The sequence below is a fragment of the Schistocerca nitens genome, chromosome 4 (genome assembly GCF_023898315.1).
Source record: "Schistocerca nitens isolate TAMUIC-IGC-003100 chromosome 4, iqSchNite1.1, whole genome shotgun sequence".
NCBI classification, from domain to species: Eukaryota; Metazoa; Arthropoda; class Insecta; order Orthoptera; family Acrididae; genus Schistocerca; species Schistocerca nitens.
The window spans coordinates 731,147,702-731,169,728 of NC_064617.1; the positions used below are offsets into that span (position 1 = coordinate 731,147,702).

The 22,027-nt window shown below is 38.5% G+C and overlaps 1 protein-coding gene across 2 annotated transcripts in view; it reads right to left on the reverse strand.

Moving 5' to 3' along the window:
• LOC126252920 (E3 ubiquitin-protein ligase parkin) overlaps positions 1 to 20,425 on the reverse strand; it is a 63,797-nt gene extending 43,372 nt beyond the window's left edge. The window contains exon 1 of one of the 2 annotated variants that reach the window (XM_049953908.1): positions 20,138 to 20,425. In XM_049953908.1, the coding sequence (XP_049809865.1) occupies positions 20,138 to 20,395 (258 nt within the window). In that variant the 5' untranslated portion in view covers positions 20,396 to 20,425. The remainder of the gene's footprint in view (positions 1 to 20,137) is intronic. The other variant, XM_049953907.1, reaches the window with a different exon arrangement.
• Between the last annotated feature and the right edge of the window lie 1,602 nt (positions 20,426 to 22,027).

The window sequence follows — 22,027 nt, forward strand, 5'->3', positions numbered from 1 at the left end:
CTTCAAGAAATGAAAGACCATATTACATACGTTATTTACAACAGGAGGACGAATGCAGGATGTTTCGGGCTGTATCATGTATGCTAAGGTGTTGAGGGCAAATCAGGTTTTCCACAAATAGCTACAAAAACTCCTAGAAATGTAGAGATACGTGGGTAAGTCAATAAATAAGTTGCACACATCAGTTTCTCTATTAGAATGTTTAAATTCCACATGCATATTCTGCCAGCAGATAGCAGCATATGTATGTCCGTAGTAGAGTCTGCAGGACATCACATAGCAGCCAGTGTGAGATGGCAGTTGCGCTCATTGAGTGTACCCAAGTAGAACAGTATGTGATTGTGTGGTTTTTGTGGGCCAAAGGACTCTCTGCACAAGAAGTGTGTCAAGAAATGTGCCCCATGTATGGTGACGCCTGTTTCTCATTGAAAGCTGTATCCAACTGGATCCAGGAGATAACAAGGAAAGGCATACATCAGAGATCAAGAACATCCTTTTTGTCTTGTGGCAGTGGGAAAGTCTGTGCATGGTGGGTGCCCTGCATGTTGACCGATGAACATAAAATGAAGAGAATGAGTCTGTCTTTCCAGAACCTCATTTGGTTCTCTGAAGAAGGAAAGGATTTCATGGCATGAATTGTTACCAGGGATGAGTCTTGGGTTCACTACTTTCAAATAGAAACCAAGTGACTGTCCACAGGATGGAAACATTCCATGTCCCCAATAATGAAAAGGTCCAAGACCATTCCACCCGCAAGGTTCTTCTCATCATGTTTAGTGTCATGCAAGGGGACATATTAACGAAATTCCAGCCTTACAGTGAGATAGTGAATGCCTCTCATTGTATTGCACCAATCTACAGGAACTTTAACAGGCCATTCACCACAAATGATGTGACCTCTTGACAAAGGGAGTGGTCTTTCAGTCAACAATGCCCGTCCTTACACACAAAAACAAACAAGGTGTTTTTATGAATATTTCATTGAGAATGCTTGGAACACCTGTCCTTACAGTCTTGAATTAGCCTCCAGTGACTTTCATCTGTTTGGGCCTATAAAATCTCATTTTTTATGGCCAAAGAGGTTACATGTTGACTGCAACACACGTCTCAATGTACAAGTGAATATGTAAAAAAGTGAAATAAATTTCGGGAACTTATGTTTATTACTACTGCCTCTATGCCATTTTATGACTTATTTATTGACTTACACTCATAATTTTCACTGAAATATATTAATTTACAAGCGAATGTTAAAAGTCAGAAATTCATGGTTACAGAATACATCAAAACATATAAATCATGTTTAATACTGTGTAAAAATAGTACTTTCAGAGTGACCTGTATGGTGACTGAATCGAGAATTCCCATCTAAGTTTTGCACTCTTGCCAGCAGTTTGCAGCAGTTTTGGTGGGTGAAGATGAGCTTTAAGTTTCTTCAGGATGCTGGCATACTGCACGAAACTGACTTTTCTTCTTCTTTTTTTGTTAATATTCGAGGGGATCACATCCAACTGATCCCAAAATATACTTGCAATCACATTTCCTGCATACTGCTTGTTTTTAAGAATTTTTCCCTTTTCAATTCAGGTTCAAAGAAGTGAACCCAAATATCAAAATGTTTACCTTTTCTATTTTTTTAATTCTGTGCAGTGGTTGGTGGCTATTGTTTACCATATGTTTCTACTGTGGTCAATCGGTTCTTACAGTATCCACGTTACTACAGCTTTTACATAAACCATTTAACAACAATAGTAATCCCCACTGTCTTAAGAACATAAATGCTCGCAATAACTTTGTCAACTTTTCCTCTACAGTCAGCAAAGACGGTGTAACTGTAACCATCAACAACAAAGCAAGCATCTACACTGTGCTAATATTTACTGTAGCATCCCTGAAACCAATATTCAGCCTTTCATAAGTGTCACCTCAGCACTCGGGAATTATGCCATGGCCTATTGTCTAGTAAGCATGTCAAAGTTTGTTAATTTCTCAAACACTACATGTTGCCACCAGCCAATAAAACACACAGAAATTTCCAAAGAGTAAAGAAGAAGCTTAGAAACTGGTATGAAAGTCAATTTCTTTACAAAATGTATCAGCAAACAGAAAGCACTGACTGTAATTTATGAACTGCTCAAAAATAAGTGCTGCATTGACTGCTAAGCTGAAGTTGTGTGTGGATTTAAGATTTAAGAGGAGGAGGAGGAACTGAATGAATACATCTTAAAAGTACTTTATCTATTCTAAGAATAAAACTGTAAAACTGTTGTCTGTCTTTGAACACCTTAATCGCCAAAACTATTGGACAGCACTTCATAAAAATAGGATCACAGAAAAAAAGATATCTTAATTTAAAGTTGTACTCAAATTTTCTTGTCTGTCTGTCTGAAAATGCTAATCTCCAAAAACTACTGCCCAAATTTTCTTGGGGATTTTGCAGATAATTTGAGTACAGCTTCTTGGCACTGTACAGACCTTATTTCATCAAAATCAGATTGTGAAAAGAAAAAAGTGTCCTTACGTATAATAAAAATGTATGTATGTATAGCCTGCATTTCCTCCGGAACCACTGCACTGATTTCAAGCAACCTTGGTACACATATCACTCACTGTCTGAAAGGAATTGCTGTGGGGTTGGAGGGTTGGAAAGAATTGCTGTCAAAGGGGTGGGGTACAAGTAAAACGGTATGTAGGCCACAACACCTGAATACCCAGTATTCGAGAATGCGATCACTTAGTGACACGCAACAGACTTTAAATATAATTTCAAACCTTTACAAAACTTATTTTCTCAGTAATAGAATACGTTGTTAGACAGTGAAAAAGCAGGGATACAAAGTGGTATATTGGATTTTTGAAAGGTCTACCACACACTTATTAACAGAGTTGCAGTTTTAGATTTGCAAATTTTGATTATTTGTGTAACTGAAATGTTTTTATTCACAATATTTATAACCTGTCCTCAGTCACACTTCAGTTCACTTGAAATAACAAGGATTAAAAATATGCATACTGTATAAGAATTTTCATGTTCGATGTACAGGGTGATTATGATTAAAGTTAAACTTACAAAACACCGTAGAAATAACACCACTTGTCAGAATGACATCAAATTGCAATGGAATATTATCAGAAGAGGAGGAAAAAATATGGCAGAAGAAAAATAAAAAAGTGTGAAAATTGATCAATAGATGGTGCTGTATCTGTCAGAATACGTAAATGAAAACAACTGTCATGCGCACAACCCACTGAAGTAAGTATAAACACGCCAGGTACACAGCTTTTCTTCCTTTGACGTCTGCGACGTTCGCCATGAGTGTCTCAATGCAGGACTGCGCTCTGCTTGTAAAGCTGTATTACAAGAATGATGACTGTGCACATGTTGCTCTGCAGAAGTTCTGGACACTGAAGGGTTTGAAAAAAGGCATTGATCTCATAACTGCTGTGGGTCTGGAGAAAATTATTCGGAAATTCGAAAAGACGGGTTCTTTTGGTGTGCAACCTGGTAGAGGGAGGAAAAAAATTGATTCAATGTCAGTGGAAGCAGTGGCCACAGCAGGGTGGGAGGAGATGAGTGGTGGTGTGTAGTTGCGTAGTGCACGGAGAATTGCCCGAACATCCTACAAAACATCCTTCTTTGTTATCCATTCAAAATTACCCAAGTGCACCAGTTGCTTCCTGTTGACCTGCCAGCAAGAGAGACCTTTGCTTTAGAATTTCTTGCCCACATGGAAGGGACAATGATTGGCCATGGAAGATTTTGTGGACAAAGCCCACTTCCATCTGACGGGATAGATCAATACACAGAATTGTTGAACATGGACAACGGAAAATCCACACTCAATTCAACTGATACCACTTCATCCTTAAAAGATGACTGTGTGGTGCAGGTTTACAGCATAATTTATCATAGGGCCATATTTTTTCAAAGAGACAGGTGCTTCTGGTCCTGTTACCTGTACCATCACTGGTAAGCGCTATGATTGTCTTTTGAGCAACCATGTCATTTCAGCTCACAACAGTGTGGATCTGTGGATGGAATCATTTTTATGCAAGATGGTGCACCTCCGCATATTGCAAATCCAGTTAAGCAGCTGCTGAAGTGCCATTTCGAAAATGCTAGAATTATCAGCCACCATTTCCCTACAGCCTGGCCATCCCGATCACCTGATCGTAATCCATGTGGCTTCTGGCTGTAGGACTATCTGAAAGATGTCGTGTTCAGTATTCTGATTGCAAACTTAGCTGCACTGAAGGTATGCATTGCGCAACACATTCTGAACATGACACTCGAAACACTTTGATCAATTGTGGAACATGATGTTTCTCGATTTCAACTTGTTGCATAAAATGGTGGACAGCATAATGAACATGTTTTGCGCCAGTTACATGGAAATTAATAATCCGATATGATTTTGATTGGTGCTTTTTATGCGGTTTTTGGCCTCAGGACAAGTAAAAACTGATTTTTCCCATCAAATGTGATATGACCTTGGCTTGGTGATTGGGCTTACGTAACTAACAGTATCACACGTGTACACCCATGCACACTGAGTTGTACAGTTTGTTTAATGTCAAACGTACATCTTAGACAATGTTGTTTGATTCATTTGTCATTTGTAGCAGACCACTATTAAATTATGATGCGTACAGTGCCATCTGGTGCTACATTTTGCAACTATTTTTCTTCTGCCTTGTTTTCCCCCTTCTCCGACAATATTCCATTGCAATTTGATGTCATTCTGACCAGTGGTGTTATTTCTACTTCTACAGTGGTTTGAAAGATTAACTTTAATTATAATCACCCTGTATATATACTGCATATAGTTTAGGTAAGAGAAGGAAAAAAGTAGTATTTTTATTAGGAGCAATGACAGAGCAAATACTTATTCCTCCTTACTATGTTTCACGGTAGTGGTCAGAATAATACTGCGAAAGTAATAAAATAAATAAATAATGCATGCCATGATGGTGGCAGAATATATCTTTCGGAATATTTTGTATTGAGATATAAAATTACAGAAATGCTAAAATTCTTGAAATTTTTTAATTAATACCAATACTATTCCAGAAAACACAACTGGAGGTACAATAAAGAACTTTTTCAATTTGAGTTCCAGGTAGAAATTGCTTAAGGAGTTATAAGAACAAGAGGGCTGAACATTATAAACCTCCAATTTCTAGCACAGATGTTTACAATTTGAAACAACACAAAAAATCCTGAACTGAACAGATTCATGATATGTAATGAAAAGGGAAAGAGGATACTTAATAACTTTTGAATAACAAGCACGTTGTCTGCAGATGCTCCAAAATGTATTTGGGATAGTTGTGTGTGTGGTCTTCAGTCCAGAGAAGTGGTTTGATGCAGCTCTCCATGCTACTCTATTCTGTGCAAGCTTCTTCATCTCCCAGTACCAACTGCAACCTACATCCTTCTGAATCTGTTTAGTGTTTTCATCTTTTGGTCTCCCTCTATGCTTTTTACCCTCCACGCTGCCCTCCAATAGTAAATTGGTGATCCCTTGATGTCTCAGAATATATCCTACCAACTGATCCCTTCTTCTAGTCAAGCTGTGCCACAAATTTCTCTTCTCTCCAATTCTATTCAATACCTCCTCATTAGTTATGTGATCCACTCAGCTAATCTTCAGCATTCTTCTGTAGCACCACATTTTAAAAGCTTCTATTCTCTTTTTGTCTAAACTATTTATTGTCCATGTTTCACTTCCATACATGGCTACACTCCATACAAATACTTTCAGAAACGACTTCCTGACACTAAAATCTACACTCGATGGTAACAAATTTTTCTTCTTCAGAAACGCTTTCCTTGCCATTGCCAGTCTACATTTTATATCCTCTCTACTTCGACCATCATCATTTATTTTGCTCCCCAAATAGCAAAACTAATTTACTACTTTAAGCGTCTCATTTCCTAAATCTAATTCTCGCAGCATCACCCGACTTAATTCGACTACATTCCATTATCCTCATTTCGCTTTTGCTGATGTTCATCCTCCTTTCAAGACACTGTCCATTCTGTTCAGCTGCTCTTCTAGGTCCTTTGCTGTCTCTGACAGAATTACAATGTCATCGGTAAACCTCAAAGTTTTTATTTCTTCTCCATGGATTTTAATTCCTACTCCAAATTTTTCTTTTGTTTCCTTTACTGCTTGCTCAATATACAGATTGAATAACATCGGGGATATGCTACAACTCTGTCTCACTCCCTTCCCAACCACTGCTTCCCTTTCATGCCCCTCGACTCTTATAACTGCCATCTGGTTTCTGTACATATTGTAAATAGCCTTTTGCTCCCAGTATTTTACCCCTGCCACCTTCAGAATTTGAAAGAGAGTATTCCAGTCAACATTGTCAAAATCTTTCTCTAAGTCTACAAATACTAGAAACATAGGTTTGCCTTTCCTTAATCTATTTTCTAAGATAAGTCGTAGGGTCAGTATTGCCTCACATGTTCCAAAATTTCAATGGAATCCAAACTGATCTTCCCCGAGGTCGGCTTCTACCAGTTTTTCCATTTGTCTGTAAAGAATTCGTGTTAGTATTTTTCAGCCGTGGCTTATTAAACTGATAATTCGGTAATTTTCACATCTGTCAACACCTGCTTTCTTTGGGATTGGAATTATTATATTCTTCTTGAAGTCTGAGGGTATTTCGCCTGTCTCATACATCTTGCTCACCAGATGGTAGAGGTTTGTCAGGGCTGGCTCTTCCAAGGCTATCAGTAGTTCTAATGGAATGTTGTCTACTCCCGGGGCCTTGTTTCGACTAAGGTCTTTCAGTGCTCGGTCAAACTCTTCACGCAGTATCATATCTCATATTTCATCTTCATCTATATTCTCTTCCATTTCTATAATATTGTCCTCAAGAACATTGCCCTTGTGTAGACCCTCTATATACTCCTTCCACCTTTCTGCTTTCCCTTCTTCACTTAGAACTGGGTTTGCATCTGAGCTCTTGATATTCATGCAAGTGGTTCTCTTTTCTCGAAAGGTCTCTTTAATTTTCCTGTAGGCAGTATCTATCTTACCCCTAGTGATATGCCCCTCTACATCCTTACATTTGTCCTCTAGCCATCCCTGCTTAGTGATTTTGCACTTCATGTCGATCTCATTTTTGAGACGTTTGTATTCCGTTTTGCCTCCTTCATTTACTGCATTTTTATATTTTCTCCTTTCATCAATTAAATCAGTATCTCTTCTGTTACCCAAGGATTTCTATTAGCCCTCGTCTTTTTACCTACTTGATCCTCTTCTACCTTCACTATTTCGTCTCTCAAAGCTACCCATTCTTCTTCTACTGTATTTCTTTCCCCCATTCTTGTCAATCGTTCCCTAATGATCTCCCTGAAGCTCTCTACAACCTCTGGTTCTTTCAATTTGTCCAGGACCCATCTCCTCAATTTGCCACCTTTTTGCAGTTTCTTCATTTTTAATCTACAGTTCATAACCAATAGATTGTGGTCAGAGTCCACATCTGCCCCTGAAAATGTCTTACAATTTAAAACCTGGTACCTGAATCTCTATCTTAACATTATATAATCTATCTGAGACCTTCCAGTATCTCCAGGCTTCTTCCACGTATACAACCTTCATTTATGATTCTTGAATCAAGTGTTAGCTATAAGTTATGCTGTGTGGAAAATTCTACCAAGGGGCTTCCTCTTTCATTCCTTAACCCAATTCCACATTCACCTACCACGTTTCCTTCTCTTCGTTTTCCTACTATTGAGTTCCAGTCACCCATGACTATTAAACTTTCATCTCCCTTTACTATCTGAACAATCTGAATAATTTGGGATAGTTGTGGGTACAAAATAGGAGAGAATATAAGCGGTGAGAAGAAAATGTTGGCAAGTAATATTATTTTTCTTTTAATTTTATAATTATTTTCAGCTAACTATGATAAACTCGCTGGCTAAGAAATTGCAGACTGAGATCTGTAATTGACTTTATAATAAAAGAGAATATCTGCTTGGTTGATATAAGTTAGAAAGCAAACAGTAAATTTCATGCCCCATATGCCCTGTAACTTATTAGCAATTTAAAACAAACATCTCATAATTACATAATATTATTACTAATATTATTATTATACTACTACTATTATCATCATTCACCATCATCACCATCATTATTATTGACACAAAAGACAACAGCAAACACATCAAATGAGTACAATACTGGATATCATATCTGATCACCTGCCACGCACTTTTTAACCACCTATGACTGACTGATGTATTGACGAATAATGCATGTATGTGCCTGTCAAGTGCTTTATGTAGAGCACTGCACCAAGTGTCCTAAAAACATTAGGACTACTTTTATTACCTAGGTTGTACCAGAGCCAATGACGATTGATTTTCTGGTTTTCATGTCTTGTAAGGTTTGGCAAACATTTTACGTCAACTCTGCTGTTGCTGGGTATATCAGTGTCAATAAATGACGCTTTATTTTTCTCCACAATTGTGATGTCGTCTGGCAAGTGTTCCAGTGTTCTGTGAGTGTGAATTTGGAAATCTCGGATGGTTGGAAAGGGGTGGGACAAATAAAGTTATTCTAAATAAATGGAAAAAAGAATACAACAATGAACAAAAAACAACAAAAAGAGAAAATTATAAAGACTACATAAAAATGAAATCAACCTAAAACCCTTGCATTTGACAGATTACTGATTGACTTACACTTCAACAAGGTGTTGTCTATTTTTTCTGGCTTATGATCCCACCAGATATTTGCCAATGACAGATAGTATTTATGGCATTAGTTCTAATGTATCATTTGAAGTCTATCACTGTCCCTGCTTGTAATTTACGATTGCACTCTTTATAAAACAGCTCTGGACATGTTGCTTACAAAGTCCATACCTGAGATCTTCTGCTGATTTCTCTGGCTTTGATAGCAGTTGATGTCATGGCTAATTCCTGTGCTTCTCATTCCTGTTTCATCGTTCTATTAAGTTTGTGAAGCTGTTTTCTGATACTGATGCTTAGTTGTATTTTCAACAGCTTTTGGGTGTTGACTTCCATCAGAGAGGTTACTCACTTTCTTTAATAGTCTGCTAATGTGTGTTTTTCCTTCTTCATCTGCCTGCCAAAAGTTCTCTCTGACCATGTTTTCTGGGCAAATGCAATATGTCTACATCAATGATAAATCAAAATGAGTTTTCATGTTCTCCTACACAAGCTCTGCTTAAGTCAAGCTTCTCAATTTTAACAGTCTATCTGACCTAAGGTATAGCCAAGGTATTCATGGTCTAGATGATGCTGCCGTCTTTCACAATGCCTTTAAAACTCGATCCAACTCTGGATGGTGTCAAACTGGAGTTTCTACTGGTGCATAAAATGTTCAAACAACTTACAAGAATGTGGAGATTAGTTCAAATGGCTCTGAGCACTATGGGACTGAACTTCTGAGGTCATCAGTCCCCTGTGGAGATTAGTGTTAATTGTCCCATCAACAATGAGGTCATTAGAGACAGAGCACAAACTCGGATTAGGGAAGGATGGGGAAAGGAAATCGGCTGTGCCCTTTCCAAGGTACCATACTGGTATCTGCCTGAAGCGATTTAGAGAAATCATGGAAAACCTATATCAGGAGGGCTGGATGCGAGTTTGAACCATCGTCATCACGAAGGCAAGTCCTGCAAGTCCAGTATGTTAACCACTTCACCTCCTCGCTCCATTGCAAGAATGTAGCTGGGTGACATCTCCGACAACCGCCAACATTTCATAAGGTGAACACCTCACCATTTTCAAGGCACAAATGCAACAAGAGAGTGGTGTGTGAGGAAATTTAAACCCTTGGTTTGGAGGAATGGGTAGGGAGAGGGCTACACTGATCAAGAACTATAATATAACATATGCAGAAAACAACACACATACACCATATACACTAATGCCACCAAACAATGAAAGATGATCAATGTGAGAAGCTATCAATAGTGCTTATTAATTACCAGAGTGTAATTAAGTAGCATTAACTCTGTCTCTCTGCTGTTTAACCAAGGAGGAAGTAGAATTCCACACAGAATTAAACAAATATCTCCATCCCTTCTTATAAGATCACTTACTTGCTTCCTTAATAACACATCCTAACACTTAGAAGTGTGCACCAGAATCTCTGTGCTCTTATATTCCACGTGATGACTGGTATCAAGGTAATGTTCTGAAAGAACAGATTCATTTGGCTGTAGTAAGCGTGTGTGATACTTGTGTTCTATACAACAGTCTTCCACAGCCTTGATGTTCTGATCAATGTACGACAGACCTCAATTGCATGGGATAAGGGAAACAGTAAACAATCACTTTACACAAACCAAGATCATTTACAGACCCTAAAAGGGCTGTAACCTTAAGTGGTTGCCGAAAAACATACTTCACACAGTGTTTCTGCAGAATGTGACCAATCCTGCTGGAAATACTATCTGCTGATGTCAAAAAGGCCGCTGATGCAGGTACCACCAAGTTATTTTCATCATTCACCAGGTTCACAGTTAGCTGACAGCACAACACACTTCTCATCAGTTTTTCACCATAATCATTCTGGCAAAGGTGATTTTGGGTAGGTTAACTCAGCTGACAAACTTTCAATGTCTGAGGTGACATGGGCACTATGAACTAAAGTTTACAGTACCCCTTTATGTTGAGCCAGATGGTGGCAACTCTCAGACGATGAGGAATATTTGATGGTAATCATTGGCTCTGAACAGTTATGTCACAGCAGCCATTAACATTACATCACTCGTCAAAGCGAACAAATAGTATCACATATTCCTCTTGAGCCGTCCAAACATACCATCAACCTCCCTTCTAACAAATACATCAAGGAAGGAAAGATAGCCATCTTTTTTCACCTCTATAAGGATGCGAATATATGGGTGGAATGACTTCAGGTGTTCTAAAATGCTACACAAATTTTCACTGCCATGAGGCCAAACAACAGGTCCCCATATCTGATAAAGCAGGCAGGTTTAAATGCCACCAATTCCAGGGAACATTCAACAGAATCTTCCATAAACAGATTGACAGTAATAGGTGACAAAGGGTTCCCCATCACAATTCCATGTACCTGCCCATACAGCTAATCTCCTAATAAAAAATAAATGGAAGTCAACATGTGTCGAAACAGATTAGTTAATTCAACACCAAAGCTAATCTAAATTAACCAAAACAAATCCAACAGATGAAAGCGAGTGAAGAGAGAGATCAGATCAAAACTTACTAAAACATCAGAGTCGTTCAAATGCAATAATTCTAAATGATGTAAGAAATTTACAGAGTTTCTAATGTGATATACACACTGATCTACTAGTGGGTTCAACAGAGTACCGGTAACTGGGTATTTTGCAACATGGTATGCCAAAATGTTACTGACCACAGGCCTTGTGGACCTACGGAATGCCACACAACTAGGAGGGACAGCATGTCAAGTGATAAGGATCTCGATATTCTCCTGCAATGCAGCATTTTTCTTCAGGAGGTAGTTAGTTTTCCTCTCAACCCCTTTTTGCTGGGTCAGCAACGAGTGTGCAATATGGTGGATCAGACAGAAAACAGATTCTTTTGAATTTAATTCTACTTGTCCACACAATCGTTACATTGCTTCTGTCCCTGTAAGATAACATTATCAGTATCCTGCCTGGGTGAAAGTACAGTAGCTCTTTCAGCTGTTATAATATAAGGTGCATTCAAGTTCTAAGGCCTCCGATATTTTTTCTCCGGACTGGAAAGAGATAGAAACATGCGAATTGTTTTAAAATGAGGCCGCATTCATTGTCAATACGTCCCAGAGATGGCAGCACCGTACGGCAGATGAAATTTTACCGCCAGCAGCGAGAATGAGAACTGTTTTAAATACTCAAAATGGCCACGTTTTCCTTACTTGAACAGCGTGCAATCATTCGTTTGCTGAATTTGCGTGGTGTGAAACCAATTGAAATTCATCGACAGCTGAAGGAGACATGGGGTGATGCAGTTATGGATGTGTCGAAAGTGAGTTCGTGTGTGCGACAGTTTAATGAAGGCAGAACATCGTGTGACAACAAACCGAAAAAACCTAGGGCTCGCACAAGCCGGTCTGACGACATGATCGAGAAAGTGGAGAGAATTGTTTTGGGGGATCGCCGAATGACTGTTGAACAGATCGCCTCCAGAGTTGGCATTTCTGTGGGTTCAGTGCACACAATCCTGCATGACGACCTGAAAATGCGAAAAGTGTCATCCAGGTGGGTGCCACGAATGCTGACGGACGACTACATGGCTGCCCGTGTGGCATGTTGCCAAGCAATGTTGACGCGCAACGACAGCATGAATGGGACTTTTTTTTCGTCGGTTGTGACAATGGATGAGATGTGGATGCCATTTTTCAATCCAGAAACAAAGCGCCAGTCAGCTCAATGGAAGCACACAGATCCACCGCCACCAAAAAAATTTCGGGTAACCGCCAGTGCTGAAAAAATGATGGTGTCCATGTTCTGGGGCAGCGAGGGCGTAATCCTTACCCATTGCGTTCCAAAGGGCACTACGGTAACAGGTGCATCCTACGAAAATGTTTTGAAGAACAAATTCCTTCCTGCACTGCAACAAAAATGTCCGGGAAGGGCTGCGCGTGTGCTGTTTCACCAAGACAACGCACCCGCGCATCAAGCTAACGTTACGCAACAGTTTCTTCGTGATAACAACTCTGAAGTGATTCCTCATGCTCCCTACTCACCTGACCTGGCTCCTAGTGACTTTCGGCTTTTTCCAACAATGAAAGACACTCTCCGTGGCCGCACATTCACCAGCCGTGCTGCTATTGCCTCAGCGATTTTCCAGTGGTCAAAACAGAAGCCTTCACCGCTGCCATGGAATCATGGTGTCAGCGTTGTGAAAAATGTGTACATCTGCAGGGCGATTACGTCGAGAAGTAACGCCAGTTCCATCGATTTTGGGTGAGTAGTTAATTAGAAAAAAAATCGGAGGCCTTAGAACTTGAATGCACCTCGTACAGGGTGATTATAATGAAACTTTCAAACCACTATAGAAATAACACCACTGGTCAGAATGATGTCAAATTGTAACAGAATATTATCGAAGAATGGGGAAAATATACAGCAGAAGAAAAATAAATAGTTACAAAATGTAGCGATAGATGGCACTGTAAGCATCATAATTTAATAGCGCTCGATTACAAACGAGAAAAGAATCATACAACAATGCCTAAGGTGTATGTTAGATGTTAAACAAACTGTACAACTCAGTGTGCATGGGTGTACAGGTGTGATACCTATGTAAGCCCATCTACCATGGCAAGGTCATATCACATTGGATGGGAAAAATCAGTTTTTAATTGTCTTGAGGCCAAATCCGCATAAAAAGCATCAATCACTGCAACAAGTTAAAATTGAGAAACAGCATGTTCCACAACTGATCTAAGTGTTTCCGGGGTCATGTTCAGAATGTGTTGCGCAATGTGAGCCTTCAATGCAGCTAAATTTGCAATCAGAACACTGAACACAACTTCTTTCAAACAGCCCCACAGCCAGAAGTCACACGAATCAAGATCAGGTGATAGGGATGGCCAAGCTGTAGGGAAATGGCGACTGATAATTCTAGCATTTCCGAAATGGCACTTCAGCAGCTGCTTAATGGGATTTGCAATGTGCTTGCATAAAAATGATCCCATCCACACTGTTGGAGAGCTGGAATAACATGGTTGCACATAAGACAGTCACGGCAATTACCAGTGACGGTACAGGTAACAGGGCCAGAAGCATTTGTCTCTTTGAAAAAGATGCTGTAAACTCGCATCACATAGTGACCTTTTCAGGATGAAGTGGTACTGGTCGATTTGCGTGTGGATTTTCCATTACTCATATTCGTCAATTTTGTGTATTGACATTTCCTGTCAGATGGACGTGGGCTTTGTCTACCCACAAAATCTTCCACAGCCCATCATTGTCCACTTCCACGAGCACAAGAAATTCTCAAGCAAAGGTCTCTCTTGCTGGCAGGTGAACAGGAAGCAACTTGTGTACATGAGTAATTTTGAATGGATAGCAAAGAAGGATGTTTTGTAGGATTTTACGAACTGTGCTCATGGGTATGTCCAATGTTTGAGCACTTCTCCATGCACTATACATTTGCACACCACCACTCGCCTCCTCCTGCACTGCTGCTGCCACTGCTTCCACTGACACTGAATCAATTCGTTTCCTCCCTCTACCAAGTTGCACACTAAAAGAACCAGTCTTTTCGAATTTCCGAATCATTTTCTCCAGACCCATGGCAGTCATTGGACCAACGCCTTTTATTCAAACCCTTCAGTGTCTGGAACTTCCGCACCATGTGCACAATCACCAGCTTTACAAACAGAGCACGATCCTGCATTGAGACAGTCATGGCGAACTTTACAGACGCAAAAGGAGGAAAAACCATGTACCCAGCATGTTTATACTAACATCAACGGGTCGTGCGCATAAAAAGTGTTTTACTGACGTATTCTGAGAGATACAGCGCCATCTATTGATCAATTTTCACACTTTTTTCTTCTTCTGCCATATGTTTTCCCTCTTCTCTGTTAATATTCTGTTGCAATTTGTCGTCATTCTGACCAGTGGTGTTATTTCTACAGCGTTTTGAAAGTTTAATTATAATCACCCTGTATTACTCTTGGGCAAATCTGCACAAGTCAACACACGTTTCTCCCTTAGCCCCCTTGACGGTATGCGGAGATAGTTCTGTCAACAAAACTGTTTTTAACATGCATTAGTTTTTGTACACTTTGAAGTCATCCATATATAGTGGAACTTCTGCAAGTTCCTGAATATCTGATAGCCCAATAACAGCAATAGGCCTACTATTATTATTATTAATCCATTTACATATTCAATGAATTGACTTATTATCCATTTAATATTGGGACTTGTTCAATGATCACGCAGCAGCATTGCAGTGAACGTTAACTAAAATAGAAATAACACTTTATCAAGCCCATATATCAGCATGAATCATGATCCACTCATGATAAAGAATGTAACTAAGTTCAGTGTACGAACCATGAAGAGATAACATACAAAGAAAGTACTACATAAACATATCTCATACCATGACCAACAAAAGCTCTTGAATAAGATGTTCATCTGAAGAAGAATGGGACATATTACAATAAATCGGATGGTTGGAAAGGGGTGGGACAAATAAAGTTATTCTAAATAAATGGAAAAAAGAATACAACAATGAACAAAAAACAACAAAAAGAGAAAATTATAAAGACTACATAAAAATGAAATCAACCTAAAACCCTTGCATTTGACAGATTACTGATTGACTTACACTTCAACAAGGCAATAATATCTATCCTGTCTATGATGTGGCCTTTACAGACAGACCACAACCTTGGATTTCACAAGAATACAGAAGGAAGTCAGCTACGGCCTGATCTATGTAATTATTCCAGCATTCACCTCTAGTAGTTCAAGTAAAGCAAGTGAAGTATAAATCAACAAGCTATATCTGTGATTTCAATCCTACTACCTACTATAGTAATTTACAGTTTAAAAACATTAACTTTCCTAAATACAGTAATGGAAGATGCAGTGTCCATTAACCAGCCTTAACAATGATACAGGCGGAAAAAAAAAGAACTGCGGTGCTATAAAAACTTTTGATAATTTGCCGAATGATGTGAAGAGTCTAAGGGCCAACAAATCAACATATGACTCCTTAAACATCAAAACCTATCATATATATTACTGCACATAAAGAGTCTCTCTCTCTGGTTCCCTCCCCCTCCGTTTTGCACTGTTAAGCCAATAACTAAGGGCCTTTATATTAATCATACAGCAAAAAGCTTTTAGGACAACTATATAAAAGAGCACTATGTAACAGAAATTCTTAAAAGAAGTAGCTTACATATTAACTTCGCATGTTCTGCATCACGTTGAAATAACATGCATATTTTCCACTGAACAAGGAAAAAACTAAAATAAGAAGATATATTTAGGGTCACTGTAATTGTTGAAGGAAACAGGATAGATCAACTGAACTTGATGTCCATTTATAAAATATGTGCAAACTGAACTACTAGAAATTAATTTTTCTAATATTGCCAAAGACAGAGTGAGCAGATAAACTGTTTTACATTATCAAGTTGATACCACACTCAAAAACAGTGATGGCAATAGATTAGGGTTTCATGTGTTGTTGACGAGAAGGTCATTCATGGTGTAATACGAACTCTGATTGGACAAAGACATCAACTGCATTTTTTTTCTATAGGAACCATCCCCACATTAACCTTAATCAATTTACAAAAATCTCATTAGACCTATTTCTGGATGGCAGGATGGGATTTGAAGTTGACACTTTGTAAATGTGGGACCAGTTCGCCACCCTCTTTTGTTTGAAATGTTGGGTAAACAATACAATATAGAAAAAATAAAAATCTAACGTATTAGGCAACAAAATTATTTGGAATGCCACAAGCAACTGTGGGAGGACATTGGGAATGTAAGGTCACAAAAGAAAAATAGGTACAACAAAGTGAATGAAGAAAAACAGGATTTTCTTGTCTTTATGGATTTAGTTTCAAGCTGAAGATGTAATGAAGGAAGTGAAATTAGAATTCAGAACAGGAGTAATAATGCAACAAAAAAGTACAACTGTATACAGGTATAAGCGTTTTCGAGTTTTGAACCCTTGGGATTATCTGTCTGTGTTTTACAATTTGAATGCATAAGCTTTTTTCACATTCCTTCTGATAACAAACCTAATCAATATTACCATTATTTGTAGCAAATAGTAGAACTTGTTCACAAAGTTTCAAATGCGCAGATCCCACTATGTTTATCAGCTCTCAACACCATTCCTTAGTCACTTCATAATGGTATGGCTGTGGAGATCGAAATTTTTTTTAGTGCCAACTAATATTTTTTTTAAAATTCTTTATCAGTTCATGAGGTTGTAGAAAACTTATTCACATGAGATTTTCTATGGTGCAGGTAGTTTCGCTTTGGCATAAGTGTCACTGTCAAATGATTAAATCTGGAGAGGGAGACTGCTGAACAACTTCCCTGGAGTGCATGTTTTTTCCCACTGCATCACAAGAATGCTAAATATATAAATAACTAAATACATACATGATTACATAACAATCATAGTTATTGTACCCAGATTTTAAAAAATTAACAAGATAAAGTAACTGATCAAACCTACATTCAGGTCAAACTTCTCCAAAACAGAGCTAAACTTAGTGCACTGTCACTGGTAAGCAATAAATCTTGTTCTGAGCATGAAACTGGTCAGAGAGGGCATTATTCTTCTGGCTGACTATTTGTTCTTAGAAACACTTGCACTTGCTGTCCTCTGTTGTGAAGCCTCTTGACTTAAGCAATGACTTAGCCCTGCCAACATTAGTTCTCATTCAGTTAAGCCACCTCCAATCACCGTAGTCCACACTGTAGCGTATGGTAGATGTTCACATGGATCCATGCAGTTTTGGTGCTTAGATTTATATAATGAAATCCAGGGGAGCTTCCTAAGGCTTTGGTGCCTGGAGGAAAGTTTTCCTCGATTTCAATCTAGATTGAAGCTGTGGACGATCTTCAGTGTTTCCAACTTTCAGTCATTCTGTATCACCAGTAACTTCTCGAAGAGTAATTGGAGGTGCATAGCCAGCAAGACAGGACACATTATCAACATGTGTGGGTTTTAGTCATCCAGTGATTAATATGCAAGCTTCATTCACATTCTTACCATTGGTTGATCTACTCTACACAGAAGATGCATATTCTGCAGCAGAGTAGTACAGGGTCAATGTAGTGTTTCAAAGAACCCAATTTGTACCTCTTTATCTTCCTCAGGTTAGATACTTTGTAACGGAAAAATATTCCAAGAGGGTTCCATTCCAGAAATTATGTTAAAATAAGTCACTGCATAGGATCCCTAAAGTACACTTTTTAATGATTAAAAGTTTCCCTGCTTCAGCAACAAACTCTCTTCTATCAAAGCTGGGCAGAAATTGGGCGGGGGGGGGGGGGGGGGGGGAGAAGTTACTACCTATGGATAATTCAGTCTTTAAGAATGCAGTAAACCCTGTTATGTAAACAGACAGGAAGGACTGAACATGCACTCTGAATGTATTATGAGAGGAACTGTCTGCCAGGTGGAGGGAACCATCCCGGGAGCAATCGAAAGCAAAGCTCATAATCAGTTTCAAATCATTACTCAGAATGACATTGACAATATCTATCACCTGGGATCCAAGACTCTTATCACATGCTTACAGGGAATGTCAGAAGTGATTAAGACCACCAGGCTCATTAGTAGAATCTCAACTCAGATGGTAATTTCTATAACGTTCTGGGAACTGGCTGGGGCTTTTTGGTCTGGACCGAAGTAGAGGGTGTAAATTAGTGGCTACACAAGAGGAACATCTGGAACTAAGCTGCATATCATGATCTACATCAACAGAACTGAATGGTTGTTGTCCACAAAACCAGTTAAGATTCCTCTCCCATTACTAGCTTGCTTGAACCCTGAGATGGGAATTTGCTCTCCAACATATTCCATTACCTTGTTATCCTTCTGGAAATACAGTCTGTTAACAATCATCCTCTACTTTCCTCTCTTTGGTACATGGTAGAATTTAATTATTTATTTACATTCTTCTTTAGCTTTTCTCCTATTTCTAAATTTCATTATTCTCTGCATTTTCCATTTCTCTTTCTTTGAACCATGTACCTTGCACTGTTTTACTCTTGATCATTTGTGACCTGAAGCTGATAAAGCTGTTTACAAGTGTGTTTTAACTGTTTACTGTCTCTGTAATCTTCTCTTTCATGTGATCTTCCCTTTTTCCTTAACAACTGTGGCCACTCTAAGTCGAAGGTGTGAATCCCTTTCCAACATTCCACATCAAATCTCTCTTTCCTCCCTGAGGAACAAATACTGAATTTCAAAGTTAGGATTACTATTTCCTACTATAACTGTTTCCATTGACATTACTAATTATATGGAGCAAATATTTCAGTGAGATAATGTATTTGGCCTGTAAGTAAGTTTACTTTCTGTCATTTCCCTCAGTGTACCTATGTCATAACTTTATTTTTTAACTGTCTGTTGTACTTGACATGGTATTTAATGTAAACAAGTACTGAAAGGAATAAAGGTAACAATTCACTATGTCTTCTTCCCTCCCTTGTGCTGTTTTTAACACTTCCAGGGAAACACAAACAGACCAGACCAACTTACAATTTTGTAACATACATTAGACACATCAAATAGGCTGCTCTGTCAAACGGTAAGTCATGTCATTATAGTATTAATCTTGAATTTACCACAAAATCAAAGTCTCTGCTGTTTCTTTTATCTATATGTAAAAGGGGGGAAGACTTCTGCGAAATTTGGAAGAGCTGAAGATAGACCAGTGACAAGCTTCACAGGAAAGAATGTAATGTCATGTTACAAGATGTTCTTAAGATACTGAACACTAACTACGATTAGACAAATATGTGGGAGGCTGTACTCTTGAATAAAGATTGGCTAGCAACAATGGATATTTTACAAATTAAATTTACTGCTCTTAAACTATACATCCATCATAGTTTATACTTGTTATACAATAAAAGCCAGTAAGATGCTTTCTACAGAATTTTGTTACTTGTTAACGATGGCAACAAACCAACACAACTGACTGCTTTCTTTAAAAAAAAAAAGTGCAGCAGATGATTTCAGTTTGTTGTTTGACCATGCTATATTATCAAAGCTAAGCATTACTGTTGCCTATCACAAAAATGATCACAAAAAGATGCAATTCTTTAACATGTACTGAAATATGCATCCAAAGTAAGAAATTTCCATTTGTAAATATTCCATCATTCCACAACTGTCACATCAGTACCGAAACACCAAGAAAAATCACACTGATACTGTGGGTGATAACAGGATTGCACTATATGAGTCACTTGTATATAAAAAACACGGCAATCAACTGACAGACTGCCTTATCACATGTACTGACAATGCCCTCTGATGACACACAAACAATAATATTATATGAATTAAAGGTCTCTTACATCATCAATAATAATCAACGGTTCTTTTGAAAATATATTATCGGGAACATACCTCTATTACAATAGAATCATCCAGTTCCTTCCCAGCAAATATTATCTTTACTTCTTCTGGTGTCAGTCCTAACTCGGTTGCAACAATTTCTTTCACGTTCTTTATTTCCCATTTTGGGTCTAAATCGATTGACAGCGTGTTTCCAGTATTTGTTTTAATATATATATTTAGCGTGTTTGTTACTGCACGCTTGCCAAAAGTCAGAAGCTGTATCATGCTTTGCAAAATACGTTTTAAAAAAGCAAATATAAAACTCATAGTAAATAGAAAAACAATAACACGGCAAAGATATTGTTATTGCTGTTGGCGTCCTGATACAAAGATCGCGCATACAACCTCTCATCCAACTCGTTGCTCTCATCACACGTCTTTCAAAAAATTTAAATGATAAACCGGGGAAAAACTCTTTGGTTGCAGATATATCACATGAACACATAGTAAATACGGAAAAATGAGTACTTAACACACGGCAGAAATGTACAAATGTTGTAATTTTGTTTCTAAAACTGCGAAGGAATCTACGAAAAAAGTGCTGTTTAACACGATTACAATGCATCATGATGTCACAGAGATGTTTATGCAAATTAAGATAACACTTGTGTCTAGCTCGTGAGTGCAACTACTGTTCAAGCAGCGATGAACTTGCCCGGGAAATACGAATCTTTGAGTGGCGGCCAACATGCAGGTAGCTCGATCTTCATATCCGACTACTACACTGCATTATCATTAAAAGAATATATAAACACTGTAAAATTAGACGCATTTAAAAAAAAGGGACTTTCCTTTTACGCATACTACTTTGCATACTTGTTCCCTGCTAGTGACCTGATTTCAAAATTGAATAACACAGTCTCTTTTTATTGCATATCACTGGCTCTCGAAATAGATCATTTTTTACTGAGATTAGCAGAAAAATGTTTTTTTAAAGAGAAAAAACCCAGCACTGCGCTACATAGAGCAAAGAATAAATTCAAGTTCTACAAAAGAAATAGCTTGTACCTCTTGCATCACACTCCTCACTACCCTATACACTTGAGCTTTCCTCCGATTTAATTTTCGTACATATATTATTTCTCTCTATGCCTTGTCTTTGTGTGATGAACAATACAATGTTCCAGCTGGTTCTTCCATCTGTTTAAAACCAAGCATCGAAAAATGTTTCAGCTAAATCTGACATCACACCTGAGGTCGCATTTTATCTACTTCAGGTCGTACTTTTCACCTTGAGGAAAAAAAAAAAATTGGAAATGTGCGTATGGCATCGTTGACAACGATGACCCATCCGGGGCAGTTCGGCCGCCAAGTGCAAGTCTTATTTCAGTCGACACCACATTGGGCGACTTGCGCGCCGGTGCCGGTAATGAGGATGAAATGATGATAAGGACAACACAGCACCCTGCCCCGTGCGGAGAAAATCTCCAACCCGGCCGGGAATCGAATCCGGGCCCACTTGCATGGGAAGCGAGCGGGCGGACTTCACATTGAGCAATACTCATTTGAATGGGAACAAATTCTATTTTCTCAGGAGTGAATTCCGTAGATTGCTCACATTTTGTGACTTACATGGGTTGTTGACAGTGTTGATCTCGTAAAACCACGCTTCTGCACTGGAAGTATCGTCTATGTCTCGTGACACAAATTATACTAATGCTCAGTGTTATATAATTTTTTGTCACTAGATCAATTCGCTCTACCTTGGAAGTAGATGGAATGTCTCTTACTTTGACCTGTATTATATGACACGGAATTTCGTTGGCGACTTCTATAGGTAGCACGTTTCTTTCTGTTTCTGTCAATCCTAAATAAACGTTCTGCAGACACACGTGAGTAGTCACATATTTGACTTTTGCTGCTACCATCCCCAATCTACGTTAGTTGAATAGTGACAGG